The sequence below is a fragment of the Bos taurus genome, chromosome 28 (assembly GCF_002263795.3).
Source record: "Bos taurus isolate L1 Dominette 01449 registration number 42190680 breed Hereford chromosome 28, ARS-UCD2.0, whole genome shotgun sequence".
Taxonomy (NCBI): domain Eukaryota; kingdom Metazoa; phylum Chordata; class Mammalia; order Artiodactyla; family Bovidae; genus Bos; species Bos taurus.
In genome coordinates, this window is record NC_037355.1 from 2830656 (window position 1) to 2847210 (window position 16555).

Here is a 16555-nt window from a genome sequence, read left to right on the forward strand (position 1 = left end):
ACCCAACTACTGAACCGGCACGCTCTGGAGCCTGCGAACCACAACTAGAGAGAAGACGAGCACCACCATGAAGATCCCACAGGCTGCAACAAAGACCCTACGTAGCCAAAGAAATATTTTTTAAATAAATAAAAATGAGAAAACTTTTTCTAGATCAACTAAGAAGAAAGAGAAAAGAAAGAAACGAAAGGAGAGACATTAAACTGTTAACACAGAAATACATAATATCATGAAAACTACTATGAAAAACTTTATGCCAACCAAAAAAAAAAAAATGACCTAAAAGAATCAGATAAGTATGTAGAATTATACAACCTACCAAGACTGAACCAGGGGGAAAAAAAGCAAATAACAGACAAATAACGAGGAAGGTGATTGAATCAGTAATCTAAAGCTTCCCATCACAGAAAACCTCAGGACCAGATGGCTTCACTGGTAAATTCTACCAAACATTTAAGGAAGACTTAACACCAATCCTTCTTAAAGTCTTCCAAAATTTGAAGAGGTAGAAACATGTCCAAACTTTTTATATGAGGCAAGCATTGCCCTGATCCGGACAGATAAAGACACTACAAGAAAACAAAACTACAGACCAATATCCCCGATAAACATAGATACAAAAACTCTCAACAAAATATTAGTAAATCAAATTCAAGAACACCTTAAAAGGATTATACTACCATGACCAGGTGGGGTTTTTCCCTGGGATGCAAGGAGGGTTCAATATATGCAAATAAAATGTGATACTCCACATTAATAGAATGAAAGATAAAAATAATATGATCATTTCAATAGATGCACTAAAAGCATTAAAAAATATATAACATTGCTTCATGATTTAAAAAAAAAAAAAAGCTCAGTAGGAGGTTAGAAAGAACACACCTCAGCGTATTAAGGACATATACAACAAACCCAGAGCTAACATTATACTCAATGCAGAAAACATGAAAGCTTTTCCCCTAATACCAGGAACAAGATAAGAGTGCTAACTCTCATTACTCTTATTCAGTAGAATTCTGGAAGTGCCAACTACAGCAATTAGGCAAAACAAAGAAATAAAAGACATCTAAATTAGAAAACAAGAAGTTGTTGCATAACACAGGTAGCTCAGCCAGATGCTCTGTGACAAACTAGAGGGGTGGAATGGGGGGAGGAGAGGGAGGGAGCTTCCAGAGGGAGGGGATGTACATATACTTATGGCTGATTCAGTGTTGTTGTACAGCAGAAACCGATACAACATTGTAAAGCAATTATCTTTCAATTAAAAACAAAATTTTGGAAAAAAAAGACATAAATGTTTTCTATTTACTGACGATTATGATGTTATATATTGAAAATTCCAAACTCAACTAGAAATCTGTTGGATATAGTCAAAGAATTCAGAAAATTTGCAGGATATAAAAATCAATGGACAGAAATCAGTTGTTTTTCTATAAATGAACAATGAAACATGTGAAAAAGAATTAAAAAAAAACTCACAGAAAGATTCACAATAGCATCAAACACAATAGAGTAGCTAGGAATAAATCTAATCACAAAAACAAAGGATCCGTACAACAAAAACTGCAAGACTCTCTGGAAAGAAATCAAAGAAGACACAAATAAATGGAAAGAAGACACCCTGTGTTCATTATTGGAAGAGTTAATTTTGTTAAATGTCAGATAACTCCTTATCAAAACCCCAATGGCATTTTTATAGAAATAGAAAAAACAATCCTAAAATTTGAATGAAATGACTGAAGATCCCAAATGGCCAGAGCAATCATGAGAAAGAAAAGCAAAACCATAAGCATCATGGTTTCCAATTTTAAACTATATTACAAAACTGGCATAAAAATAGACCCATAGACTAATGGAAAACCCACATAATAAACCCCTGCATATACAGTCAGCTAAAATCTAACAATTGAGGCAGGAACATCCAATAGGAAAAGAAGACAATCTCTTCAACAGTGGTGTTAGAATAAATGAAGAACCACATGCAGAAAAGTGAAATTGGACTCCTATTTTACACAATTCATAAAATTAATTCAAAATGGATCAAACAATTAAACATAAGATCTGAAACCATAAAACTCCTAGAAGGAAACAATGAGAAGACACTCCTCAATATTGGTCTTGTCATTGATACTTTACATATGACATCAAAACCGCAAACAACAACAACAAAATCAACAAACGGAACAACATCAAACAAAAGCTTCTGCACAGTAAAAGAATCAATGAAATGAAAAGACAACCTACAGGATGGGAGGAAATGATTTACAGATTTACAAAATTTCCTCCCATAAAACAGCAATGACAAGACCAATATTGAGGAGTGTCTTCTCATTGCTTCCTTCTAGGAGTTTTATGGTTTCAGATCTTATGTTTAATTGTTTGATCCATTTTGAATAGGGGTTAATATCTAAAACAGAAAAAGAACTCATAAAACAACCTGATTTAAAAATGAGTAGAGGAACTGAACAGACATTTTTCCAAAGAAAGCATGTAAATTGCCTCCAGAGACATGAAAAAGTGCTCAACCTCATCACTAATCTGGAGAATGGAATGGCTACCCACTCCAGTATTCGTGCCTGGAGAATTCCATTGACAGAGGAACCCGGCAGACTACAGACCATAGAGTCACAAAGAGTCAGACCTCACCGAGCAACTATCACTAATCATAAGGGAAATGCAAACTGAAACCATTATGAGGTCTCACCTCACACCTGTCAGGATGTTGATCCTCAAGAAGATAAAAATAACAAACATTGGAGAGAATACAGAGAAAAGGGGACTTTTCTTTGTGAACTGCTTGTGGGATTGTAAGCTGGTGCAGCCACTATGGAGCACAGTATGGAAGCTCCTCGAAAATTAAAAGTAGAACCACCAGATGATCCACCAGTCCTGCTTCTAGGTATAAGCTCACAGAAAATGAAGACTAGTTACTGAAGACACACCTGCATTCCCATGGGGATAGTAGCATTATTAACAACAGCCATGATATGGAAATAACATAAATGTCTACCAACAAATAAACTGATAAAGAAAATGTGGGGGACTTCCCGGGTGGCGCAATGGATAGGAATCCACCTGCCATGCAGGGGATATTAAAAGAGGAAAAAGTCAGTCCCATCCTGATCCCCTTTTCCACAAGTCTCCCCAGTCCTACAATAAGGAAAGTCACTCCACGGAAGCAAGGCATGAACTACTAAATGGGGCCCAGGGTTAGTTATATGTAAGAAAATAACTGTTTCCATAAAGTAGTGCATTTTCCTGAGAAAAGCTTTTCACTCATCATTAGAGGAAATAGCTCCTGTCAAATTCTAGTCAAAGACAGCGTGTGTCCAATGGGCAATGCCTTCCCAAACTGGCACATGGGGACCCAGGGAGTGTGGGAGTGAAGGATGGGGAGAGGAGCCCCCAGGCCAACAGGTTCCCAGGTGTCTCCCCGGCCCAGGCCAGGCTTCCCACCCACCAGACTCCATCATATCCCACGTGTTCATCCAGCTCCTTTGGCTGTAATAGTTTGCATAGGAGTGAATAAGGCCTAGTCTAGATTCTGAATATGTTTCAGTGGCCCCTCTGGTCCTCAAAGTCAAACAGGTTACGCTGAAAAAACCTGAGCAGCCTTAACTCCCTCCAAGGGGAGCTTCCACGCAGCTTTTTGTGTGGGTTGTCGAGTTATTATCTCCCCTGCGTTAAACTAAGAAAACTTTCTCAGTAATTTTTAGGTCTTTTCCCCCCACAGAAATCTCTTAATACTCATTCCTTGAATATCTTACAAGCCCATTTCCCCAGTCATGTAAATTCCTCAACTCAGCCTTTTAAAAGCCTTTTATATCAGATTTTAATTTGACATGGAAAATTGTTTAAGATAGTTATTAACTGGCAGAGATAACTGGGAAAAATAATCAACACCATTATTCAAGAGAATTTACAGCAATAACTTCTAATTTCTAAGATTTCTAACTTCAACTGATATCGCCTAAATTTAGTTCCCTATTACATCAGTTCCTCTCAGTTGGCATACATTTTTACAGAATATAAAAGAAACATACTGAAACAAAAATGCCTCCTGATTCCCTGCTTCAGCTGGTGGTTTACAGTGGTCTGAAGGAGCAACAATAGAGCATCTGGAAGGTTTTCAATCCCCAGTGATGGGTACCCCAGGATGGTGATTATTTATCTTCAAATTCCAAATCAGCTACGAGATATGAGAGCAGAGTCACTCTGCTAGGAACCTGAGGACAGTGGGCGATTGGTGACTGTGACCTGCCCTCGAGATTAAAATGGAAGAGGAGAATGAAGATGTGAGCAGAGAAGCTCTGAACCAAAACACACCCTGTGTGCTGCTAGAGTGATGCGCACTCTGGGAGATCAGGAAGTAGAGAGGTGGCTCCTGGCCAAGGGAATCTTGCAGGAGATGACAATCCATAAGGGGCCTGATGGGCTGGGACTGAGGTGGAAAGGCACAGACAGCAAAGCTAAGTCAACACCAGGAAATGCAAAGTGTTCTACTTTGCTTGGAGTGGAAACTTTATGTCAGAGTACAGAGTGACCATGGTGTCTAAATAACAGTTGTCCAGACAACAAGGTCTGACTGTATAGCACAGGGAAATATACTCAACATCCTGGGATACACGATAACAGAAAAGAATATAAAAAAGAACATATGTACAATGGAGTCACTTTGCTGTACAGCAAAAAATTAACACAACATTGTAATTCCACTATACTTCAATTAAAAAAAAAAAAAAGACTAGTAAAAACAAAATAGTCAGCCCACCTCAGTATCAATGAGCTCACCAAGTACCCAAATCTTGGTTTCTAATGCCATTCTCCAATCAAAGGAACCAAGGCTCCTGTTGGTTCCAGAACTGAGACGTGTGTTAGGGAAATAAATGAATAGTTTCGTTTAGGCTTCAGAGACAAAGCAGAGCAGGCCTCTGATCTGGCTTCTAACCTGCCTGGACACTGCCCTAACTGGGAGTGACTGGGAGTGACTGCCTGCTGTGAGTGCAGAACTCAAAGCACCTTAGATAAGATGGGGGGGAAATCTTGAGATTGTTGAGACCCTGGAGGAGGCCTAGCCAACCAAGACCCAGGCTTAACTGTATTCCAAGTTTTACAAGAAAAAGCAAACAGTATTAACATGAAACCAGAGCTGCAATTTGGGCACAGATTGGTGATATTAGCTCACAACCATCCTGGGATTATAAGCGGGAATCCAGAACTCCAATCTTTCAAGTCTCACCCATGGAACGGATGTGCTGCCTGGGACCCTTTCCCATCTGGGACTCCAGATGTGCTGTGACATGGGACTTCCCAGAGCTGTTTAAGTCTAGATGTTGGTCAAAACCCAATTTGGTGATGCATTCTCTGATTTTTCTATTTCTCTTTTCTTTTAATGTTAGTATGTTGAAAGTAAGCTAGATAATTCTCTAGTAAATATCTGTATTATTTATTTGTATATAATGAGTGGCTTATTTTCTTAACAAATCCTTTGAACCTGAGACGAAAGTGAAAACTTTTGGCAAAACAGCAGGACATACACAAGATGGACCCAATTGCATCTCATCTTGTCAGAATGTAAAGAAGGCTGAAAACAAAACATGTACATTTTAATTTAAAAATACTTCATCTCTAAAAGATGCTAACCATCATCTGACAAGAGTTGCCACAAACCTTCAATATGTAAAAAAATAAGAAAAAGAAAAAACTCAGTATCTGCAAAGCACAATCACTGAAAAACAATAAAACAAGATATACCCATATTTTATATCCTGTTCCTTTCAGTACTCAAATTTTTAAGTAAATATGTACAGCTGAATATCCCTTGATTTGTTTATCCTGGTGCTATGCTGGAGCAAAGAACTGTCCCTTTCAGCATAAGGAATTTAGAGACATCTGTTACTAACAGATTACCTGGAAGCAGAAGTGCTCCCAGATATTTCCATTTTCTAGACAGAAAAATTCAATAGATCAGAATGGAAAAGTTAAGGTACACACCCCTAACTGCTGTCTCTGATGAGCTTTCCACCCAAAGCAGAGATGTTACATTTGCTGTGACTCAAATGCTGCTAAGTGTGCTATACCTTGAAACTCGCCATCTCAAAGAGGGAACATCAGCCTGCTCCTAAGCACCTGGGTCATCACCTGTGTCTCTGAGAAACTGGCCAGTCAGGCCTGACAGGATCAATTCAGAGCATTAAAAAATAAAGAGCAAAACAAAACCCTTAAACCATTAACATCTTAAGGCTGATTTTTTTTTTCTCTTTTCTTTTTCTTTTTTTTTTTTTGAGACCTCACCACTTAAATGGGTTGCTGACAACAGCTTACTAGATACTTGCTTGGGAACTGAGGCAACTCATGTCTCAGCAGACTAAATGGCTTAACATCCAAATTTCCGAAAAAGGCACTCTGTGTGTCTTTCGGGTGGTATTTCACGAAGCCCCAGTCCACATCTCCTCTCCTGCTCTTTAGTTGTGCTTTCGAACAGGGCCACTATGATGACCTTCTCCCCAAACGGGCGCATTTTGGGTGGAGGAAGAGGAGGTCAGCGAGCAAAAGACAGTTTCTCAGATATCAAACCAGTTACCATAAACAGTTTAGAAAAGAAAAGCATAGTATTCTGGGCCTGGACTGGACACACAGACAGGAGAATGAACAAAGCTTCAAAGAAGGGCGGCAGCAGGAAGGCCAAGATCTGATTTGGGACAAAACTGAGATGCGCAGGGCAGGCTGCAGGCTGCAGGCTGCAAATCACAGCCTTTACACCCCTCTAAGTCCCTTCTTCACCCGGCACCTCGTTTCACAGGGGAGGATGGGGAGTAATAGGTAGGACCGGACTCTGCAGGCACCCCAGCCTCCAACTGCGATCTGGCGCCCACAGCTCCGCCTGTTGTTGTGCGCTGGAAGGCTGGGAACTGCTCCCAGCCCTGCACATTCTGGAAATGGCAGTCAAGCAGCCCCACAAGACTGGGAGCTGACTGTGGCTCAGATCATGAACTCCTTATTGCAAAATTCAGACTTAAATTGAAGAGAGTAGGGAAGATCACTAGGCCATTCAGGTACAATCTAAATAAAATCTCTTGTGATCATACAGTGGAAGTGACAATAGATTCAAGGGATTAGATATGATAGAGTGCCTGAAGAACTATGGATGGAAGTTCATAACATTTGTACAGGAGGCAGTGAAAAAAACCACCACCAAGAAAGTGAAATGCAGAAAGAAAAAATGGCTGCCTGAGGAGGCCTTACAAATAGTTGAGAAAAGAAGAGAAGCAAAAGGCAAAGGAGAAAAGAAAAGAGAAACCTATCTCAATGCATAGTTACAAAGAAAAGCAAGGAGGGATAAAAAAGACTTCCTCAGTGATAAATGCAAAGAAATAGAAGAAAACAATAGAATGGGAAAGACTAGAGATCTCTTCAAGAAAATTAGAGACACAAAGGGAATTTTCATGCAAAGATGGGCACAATAAAGGACAGAAATGGTATGTACATAACAGAAGCAGAAGATATTAAGAAAAGGTGGCAAGAATACACAGAAGAACTATTCAAAAAACATCTTAATGACCCAGATAACCACGATGGTGTGATCACTCATCTAGAGACAGACATCCTGGAGTGTGAAGTCAAGTGATCCTTAGGCATTACTAGTGGAGGTGATGGAATTCTAGCTAAGCTATTTCAAATCTAAAAGATGATACTGTGAAAGTGTTGCACTCAATATGCCAGCAAATTTGGAAAACTCAGCAGTGGCCACAGAACTGGAAAAGGTCAGTTTTCATTCTAATCCCAAAGAGGAGCAATGTCAAAGGATGTTCAGTCTACTGCACAATTGCACTCATTTCACATGCTAGCAAAGTAATGCTCAAAATTCTTCAAGCTAGGCTTCAACAGTATGTGAACTGAGAAATTCCAGATGTACAAGCTGGATTTAGAAAAGGCAGAGGAATCAGACATCAAATTGCCAACAAAATCTGTTGGCTCATAGAAAAAGAAAGGGAACTGAAAGGTTGTTGGTGAACCATGAAAGATTCTGGGATTCTTGGCCTCTGGAGGAGAAGAATTCAATCTAGGGCAAGTGATGAGGCTTGATCACCCAGAGCTTTTGTGTAGTAAAGTTTTATTTAAGTATAAAAGAGATAGAGAAAGCTTCTGACATAGACATCAGAACGGGGCAGAAAGAGTGCCCCCCTGCTAGTCTTTAGCCGGATGTTATATAGTTACTAGCTTGCTGTTAGTTATAGAAAGGAGATATCTCAAAACTCAGAGAAAACTCAGAGTGTCACCAGGCCCCTCATTTTGAGATAACATTGGCACCAGGTGAGTCATCCCAGGCCATAAAACGGTTAACATGATCTTGAAGAAAGGCAGGTTTCCAAGTAAATATAGAGTTTCATTAGATTAGGAGAATGATGTATGAGTAAAACATACTGGTTTGTCAAGTTGGTTCTGAGTCTTAGGCAGATCTAACTTGAAAAAAGAGTCTAGAGTAAATACATATTTCATTACCATAGCTTAAGACAAACATTTCCATAAGAAAAATGCATTGGTTAGCACAAGGTTTGAGAAAAGTTAAGTTCAGGTGGAGACAGGTGTCGTCATGGCAACACAGAATTTTAAAAGAAACCTCTTTTTAAACTTTTATAGAGAAGGGGGGAAAAATCTAACGTTTGTTTACTCCTGCCGCTTAAGAGAGAGATTTAAAAAAAAAAAATGTCTGACACTTGCAGCCTATTTCCTCCATTTGGAGATCCCTTGTCTTCCTGCCTGTTAGCTTCTCATTGCAGAAAAACATCTACTTCTGCTTCATGGACTATGATAAAAGCTTTGACTGTGTGGACCACAACAAATTATGGCAAATTCTTAAAGCGATGGTAATATCAGACCACCTTACCTGCCTCTTGAGAAACCTGTATGCAAGACAAGAAGCAACAGTTAGAACCAGACGTGGAACAATGGACTGGTTCAAAATTTGGGAAGGACTACATCAAAGCTGTATGTTGTCACTCTGTTATTTAATTTATATGCAGAGTACATCATGTGAATGCCAGGTGGATGAAGCTCAAGTTGGAATCATGACTGCTGGGAGAAATATCAATAACCTCAGATATGCAGATGACATCACCCTTATGGCAGAAAATGAAGAAGAACTAGAGAGCCTCTTGATGAAGCTGAAAGAGGAAGAGTGGAAAAGCTGGCTTAAAACTCAACATTCAAAAAATGAAGATAATGGCATCCAGTCCCCTCACTTCATGGCAAATAGATAGGGAATCAATGGAAACACTGACAGACTTTATTTTCTTGGGCTCCAAAATCACTTCACATGGTGACTGCAGCCATAAAATTAAAAGACGCTTGCTCCTTGGAAGAAAAGCAATGACAAAGCTAGACAGCGTATAAAAAAACAGAGACATTACCGACAAAGGTCCATATAAATCAAACCTATGGTTTTTCCAGTAGTCATGTATGGATGTGAGAGTTGGGACTATTAAGAAGGCTGAATGCCAAAGAACTGATGCTTTTGAATTGTGGTGCTGGAGAAGACCCTCTAGAGTCCCTTGGACAGCAAGGAGATCAAATCAATCAATCCTAAAGGAAATCAATCCTGAATATTCATTGGAAGGACCTATGCTGTAGCTGAAGCTCCAATACTTTGACCACCTAATCGGAAGTACCAACTCATTGAAAAAGACCCTGATGCATGGAAAGACTGAGGGCAGGAGGAGAACGGGACAACAGAGAATGAGATGGTTGGACGGCATCACTGATTGAACGGACGTGAGTTTGAGACTCCAGGAGATAGCAAAGGACAGGGAAGCCTGGCGTGCCGCAGCCTATGGGGTCACAAAGAGTCGGACAGGACTGAGTGACTAAACAACCTCCCCAAGGCACCTGCTCTGCTGCTGCTGCTGCTGCTGCTAGTCGCTTCAGTCGTGTCCAACTCTGTGTGACCCCAGAGACGGCAGCCCACCAGGCTCTGCCGTCCCTGGGATTCTCCAGGCAAGAACACTGGAGTGGGTTGCCATTTCCTTCTCCAATGCATGAAAGTGAAAAGTGAAAGGGAAGTCGCTCAGTCGTGTCCGACTCTTAGCGACCCCATGGACTGCAGCCCACCAGACTTCTCCACCCATGGGATTTTCCAGGCAAGAGTACTGGAGTGGGGTGCCATTGCCTTCTCCAGGCACCTGCTACAGCTGGCTAAGACACCACAGCACCTAGAACGCGCGGCGACAGCCCCGCCTCCTGCCCTGCCCCCTCTGTGAGCGCGGAAGGCTGGGCACCACCCCCACGCCCTACGCTGTGCAACAGGGAATTGTAGTTCTACAGCCCTGCAAACCACCGGCTGCAGCAGCTGAGACCACCGCTCCCAGAATGCGCAGCGAGGGCCCCCGCGCCTTCCCTCCGCGTGGGCGGAGGGAGGTCCTGCCACGCAAAGAAGAGTGCGTTTTCTTCCCCAGCATCTCCTGCCTGCGGAGACAAAGCGAGGCGGCGAGCCCAGGGTGGTTGGAGTCACCCTGCAGACAGGTACGTCTCCACGAGATGCTGGTGGTGAGACAGGATTTCTCGCTGACTAGCGAGCGGCTTGCACTTCCGGCAGCCAGCACAGCACAGCCTGGGGTTCCTGGAGCTCGGCTAGGTTAGCTGCCGCTCTGCCTACTCCTCGGGCCGTGCCTTCTCCTTTGATCCCCGCTCCGCCGCCAAGTGCAGTGAGGCTGGCGTGGGGAGCCTCTGTGGTTACTCAGATCTTTACGGAGAACTCGTTGAAGCCCCACGCTGGGTGTCTGAAACAGTAAGTCCAGTTTAAAACAGAAATACAGTACCTGGTACCTAGGGACCTGGAATTGCCTTTTGAAGGCCACCTTTTTCTCTTTCCCTCTGGACTGCCGTAAATCTTCCCTCTGAACCCGGCTAGACATCTAGACCTGAAAGTGAAAGTATTAGTCGCTCTCAGTCGTGTCCTTTGCGACCCCATGGAACTGTACCCGCCGTGCTCCTCTTGTCCATGGAATTCTCCAAGTAAGAATACTGGAGTGGGTGCCAGTGTTCTCCAGGAGAATCTTCCAACGAATGGGCTGGACCCAGATCTACCGCATTGCAGGCAGGTTCTTTACCGTCTGAGTCACCAAGGTAAGCCTGCCAAAGCAGTCTTAATTGACAAAAAAGGTATTAGATCACAGACTCTAGAGGAAAAGTCTAAGAGAGAATATGAAGGGCCAGAATGTTTTTTTTTTTTTTTTTAAGCACTCAAAACTGGAAACAACTGACCTGTATGTAGAAACCCACAAAGATTGTGTAACAAAATGAATTTTTAAAACACCTGAACCAACAGTTTTGCTAATAAATAAATGCATATCCTGTAAACAAAAGGATATACTTAGTAAAAAGGACATGAATTTTACACATTACATTTCCAGGTCAAATGCAATAAAGTTAGAAATAAGAGAAGTAGGGAATTTAATGATTCAACTCCTCAAAAATTTTTCAGTATTTTTTTAAATAAATTAATTTTTGGGTCAGGGTGCAAGTCCAAAACACAAACAGAGTACCTATAAATGTCTGTGCTTACAAATATATCCTAATCAGATATATGCAGTGAAGGTGAAACGAGAAAGTTCTCTAACTCGGAAGCTCCCTGAATGCCCCAGGTTTGTGGGTTGAAGCTCTTGAGTGCCTCCTTATGAGTGGGAGCAGCAGGGAAGGAGGGCAGTGCTTGGAAATGGAGCTGATGCAGAAGCTGGTGGCAGAGGCCTCCCTCCTCCTCAGCCTGAACTTGCCTTCACAGTCCTCTCGATCACAGAGCCATGCTGCCACCACAAGTGGGCTGGTGTTGGCGGACAAGATCACAACTACCCTGCAATAGCATGGGGTGGAAACTGGCAGCAGCAGCTGCAGTAGGGGAAGTTAACAGCCAGGAAGAATGTATGATCTACCCTGTGCAAGGACTGTGACCCCAGAAGTTCTAGTGAGGACTCGGAGCTTCTCCCAAATGCTGATGACAAAATATAACGTGAGCTTGTTGTTCAGTCGCTCATTTGTGTCGGACTCTTTTCGACCCCATGGACTGCTGCACGCCAGGCCTCTCTGTCCATCACCATCTCCTGGAGTTTGCTCAAACTCATGTCCATTAAATCAGTAATGCCATCCAACCATCTCATCCTCTGACTCCCCCTTCTCCTCCTGCTTTCAATCTTTCCTAGCATCAGGGTCTTTTCCAATGGGTCAGCTCTTTGCATCAGGTGGACAAAGTATTGGAGCTTCAGCTTCAGTCTCAGTCCTTCCAATGAATATTCAGGGTTGATTTCTTTTAGGATTGATAGGTTTGATCTCCTTGCTGTCCAAGGAACTCTCAAGAGTCTTCTCCAGCACCACACTTTGAAAGCATAGTGATCAACCTTCGGTGCTCAGCCTTCCTTATGGTCCAGTTCTCACATCTGTACATGACTACTGGATGGCTTGAGCTGGCCCAACCAAATCTTTGTGTATCACTTCATGTTGTTCATAGTGTACCTGATCTCAAGCCCATCTTCAATATGCTTACTTGTATGCTCTGTATAACAGTAAAATGCCTTTAAAACTTTATTTTAAAAAATATTTAAATAATGTCATTAATCTTATGGGGATACAATAAATGATTGCTAATTGGATTGATGTCTAATTATTCTCATTTTAAAGATGTAGAGTCTGATGCACAGAGTGATTAATTTTCTTGAGGTCATATGGAATCCATGAGTATAATTTGTGAGATATTTTGAGTTTCCCAGATAAATAATATCATGAAAAAAAAGACCCCTGCTTACACCACCCCCTCCCCACACACAACTAAATGACAACAAAAAGGCTCAAAGGAGATATAACAAGCAAAGGCAATATGTGCCTGTTATTGGGATTTTCAATCAAAGAAAGACCCTATAAAAACTACAGAATAACAAATTTGAATATCTACTAGATATTTCATGATATTAAAGGATTACCATTAATTTTGTCTTAGGAGCCATTATGATTTTGTATAAATATGTAAAAAATGCAATAAACACATACATAGAACTGAACAATTTATGGGTTAAATTACATAAGGTCTAGAGATGGCTTTACAGTAACATAGGAAGAGGGAAATGCAGAAACTAACAACACTGTAAAGAAACTATACTCCAATTAAAAACAAATAAATGAAAGCAGTTCATTCTCACTTTCCATAGAATTAGTCAAATAGAAGTTCCTTCACATGCATCTTCTTTCTATATACATGTAAGTTTTTCTTTTTGAAAGGTAACTTTTCAGAAGTGCTTATTAGAATGCACACTTACTTTGCTACAGTTACGCTTAAATCTACTAGCCTCATTAGCATGCATTTCTTCTCCAAGACTGTCAAACTTGCAAATAATTATTTGCAAAATGGTTAGTTACAGTGAATGGCCAATCATACCAAGGCCCCGGGTCTTTCAGAGAAGTGTCACCAGATTCAACCACCCCTGTGTAATGCACTCGGGGCGCTGCCCCTCGCTGCTGGACTGCCCCAACCACTGGCTGCAGCTGTCCGCACTTGCCAGCAGTACCAGATCCCTGTGACTGACTGAAACCACCCGGGGAGGGGCGACAGTCTCAGGGACCACCCCCACAGGAGCACACCCAGAGCAAGCGGGTGAAGGACCCAGGCTCTGTTGGGGGGCTGGGTGTCTGCTGGGAGCCCTGGCTGCCAATCAGCCTCAACAAGATTTCCTCGACATTTACTACGGCATCTGATGGGTGAACAGGAGTGGCCGGGACTTCCATGCATAACTGGACACATGGGGAACTGACTCGCATTCTGACTTGGGGGCTCCACAAATGCCTTTCCTCTCAGCCCCTCAATCTGCTTCCCCAGCCAGAATCCTACCTCCTCTTGGGGGCACTTGGGCCTCTTCTCTGAGGTCCTGGTCTTGGTCTTGAAGCTCCTCTGGGCGTTGGCAGGGTGCTTGGCCTCGGGAGGGAGGTTCAGAGACTTGGGCCTGCCCTTGTGTTTGGGCCTGCACTCCTGTCTGCTGGGGCCGCAGCCGGCCTCGGCAGGTGGGCAGGCCTTGGGGGAGTCGCCAGGCCCCGGTTCCGTCCACTCCTCCACTGCCTCCTGGCACTCGTCCATCTCCAGGTGGTGCGTATCATGGGCCAGGTAGCCCTGCCCCTCGAAGTCCGTGCCCTGCAGGTAGCTGTCATCCTCGGGGCAGTAGCGGATGTAGCAGGTGATGCCCTCCTTCTCCAGGCAGCCCCGAGTCGTAGTCCTTCTCCTCCGAGGTTTTGTTCACGTAGTCAGAGCTGGAGTCCCTGTCGGGGCTCTGGTCGGGGCTGCCCTGCTCAGCGGACGCAGGCTCTCGGGCCACAGGGCTGCCAGCTCCAGGCCGCTGGGCACGTACTGCTCCAGGGCCAGCTCTTGGTCCTCGTTCTCAGGATCCAGGGCCTCTCTTGCCCTGTGGTCCAGTAGGCTGCTCACAGCACTCTGACGCTTCAGGTGGGCCATGGCGGGGCTCACACTGCCGTCGTCACCAGGAGGCAGCCACTGCAGTCAAGAAGTGGGACAGGAGAGTCAGACCCCATCCCCAAACAGCCAACCCGAGGAGCCCACCCAGAGGTAACTCATGTCTATTCAAATGGCAGGATACCCCTCCTCAGCTGACTGTGGTGTCAGGACCAGCACATGCTCTGCCAAGGAGACAGAAGGGCACCAGGGCTGGAGGAGGAAAAGGGGACCCTGGGGACTTCCCAGGACACCTGCTGCTGCTATTGCTAAGTCGCTTCAGTCGTGTCCGACTCTGTGTGACCCCATAGATGGCAGCCCACCAGGCTCCCCCGTCCCTGGGATTCTCCAGGCAAGAACACTGGAGTGGGTTGCCATTTCCTTCTCCAATGAATGAGAGTGAAAAGTGAAAGTGAAGTTGCCCAGTCGTGCCCGACTCTTAGCAACCCCATGGACTGCAGCCCACCAGGCTCCTCCATCCATGGGATTTTCCAGGCAAGAGTACTGGAGTAGGGTGCCACCCCAACTGCCTGCTCATTCATGAACTCTCTGATTTGATTAGCATATAGTTAACTTACAATGCTGTGTTAGTTTCTGGCGTACAGCAAAGTGCTTCAGTTATATATATCTATGCGTCTGTTTGTATATATATGTATATACACACATATTCTTTTTCAGATCCTTTTTGGATATAGTTCCCTGTGCTGTACTGCAGGTCTTTGCTGACTGTCTAATTTATATATAGTAGTGTGTATCTGTTAATACCAAACTCCCTGTTTATTCCTCTCCCCAGCCTTTCTCTTTGGTAACCATGGTTTATTTTCTATGTCTATGAATCTGTTTCTGTTTTATAAATAAGTTCATTTATATCTTTTTTAGATATGATGATACTATATGATATTTGTTTTTCATTTATTTACTTCACTTAATATGATCATCTCTAGGTCCATCCATTGCTGCAAATGGCATTCTTTCATTTTTTATGGCAGAGTACTACTCCATAGTATATATGTACCACATCGTCTTTGTTCATTCATCTGTGGATAGACATTGAGGTTGTTTTTATGTTTTGGCTATTGTAAATAATGCTTCACTGAACACTGAGGTGCATGTATCTTTTTTGGATAGGAATGGGGTTTCTGGATCATATAGTAGCTCTATTTGTAGTATTTTAAGGAACCTCCATACTGTTCTCCATAGTGGCGGCACCCACTGACATTCCCAGCATCAGTGTAGGAGGGTTCCCTTTTTACCACACCCTCTCCAGCATTTATGATTTGTGGACTGTCTAACAATGGCCTCTCTGGCTAGTGTGAGATGGTACCCCACTGCAGTTCTGATTTGCATATCCCTCATAAGAAATGAGTCGGACACGACTGAGCATCATCACTTTTACTTTTATGCATTGGAGAAGGAAATGGCAACCCACTCCAGTGTTCTTGCCTGGAGAACCCCAGGGACCAGGGAGCCTCGTGGGCTGCCATCTATAGGGTCGCAGAGTTGGACATGACTGAAGCGACTTAGCAGCAGCAGCAGCAGCACAAGAAATGATGCTGAGAATCTTTTCATGTGCCTGCTGACCATTACACTCATGACTTTGTGAAGATGGTTCCTGGGTTAAGGAGCCCAGGTGACTGAGACAACAGGTCATAAAATCAGGTTATTTGTTCTCAAAAAGAAAAAGAGAAGCTTTCATTCCAAAGACATTATGAAGCCAAAGAGGAGGTGCCCTACCCCTTCCAAATCTAATCTGCTGCCCCGGAAGCCCATCTCCAATCTTCCCACCGCTTGCCTCCAACTCCCAGCACACACAAGCTTCTGCTTCCTCCTCACTCCAAACAAAATCACTCACTGGATTTGCCAGGAACCGTCCAGGCTGAATTCCACACAGAGACACCGGACATAAGCCCCAGCTTCACAGGCTTGATGGGGTGGGGCCTCAGGACAGAGTAGGGGGGAACACTAGAGGGAGGACGGCCACCAGGAGAAGGGGGCACCCAGGAGGGTGCAAGGGATGTGGCTGACATTTCAGGGGTACAGGTCATGATACCGCAGGGCACTGCAAAGATCCCATGG

At 43.4% G+C, this 16555-nt stretch overlaps 1 protein-coding gene across 6 annotated transcripts in view; it reads right to left on the reverse strand.

Moving 5' to 3' along the window:
* Window positions 1–12833: 12833 nt before the first annotated feature.
* The window catches only part of LOC100337323 (uncharacterized), a 47710-nt gene continuing 43988 nt past the window's right edge, over window positions 12834–16555 (reverse strand). For all 6 annotated transcript variants that reach the window (XR_003033071.2, XR_009493224.1, XR_009493225.1 and 3 more), the window contains one exon: window positions 12834–14521. Coding sequence is in view for 1 of the 6 variants with exons in the window: in XM_010820441.4 (XP_010818743.1) it covers window positions 13454–14110 (657 nt within the window). In the remaining 5 variants the exon portion in view is untranslated. The remainder of the gene's footprint in view (window positions 14522–16555) is intronic.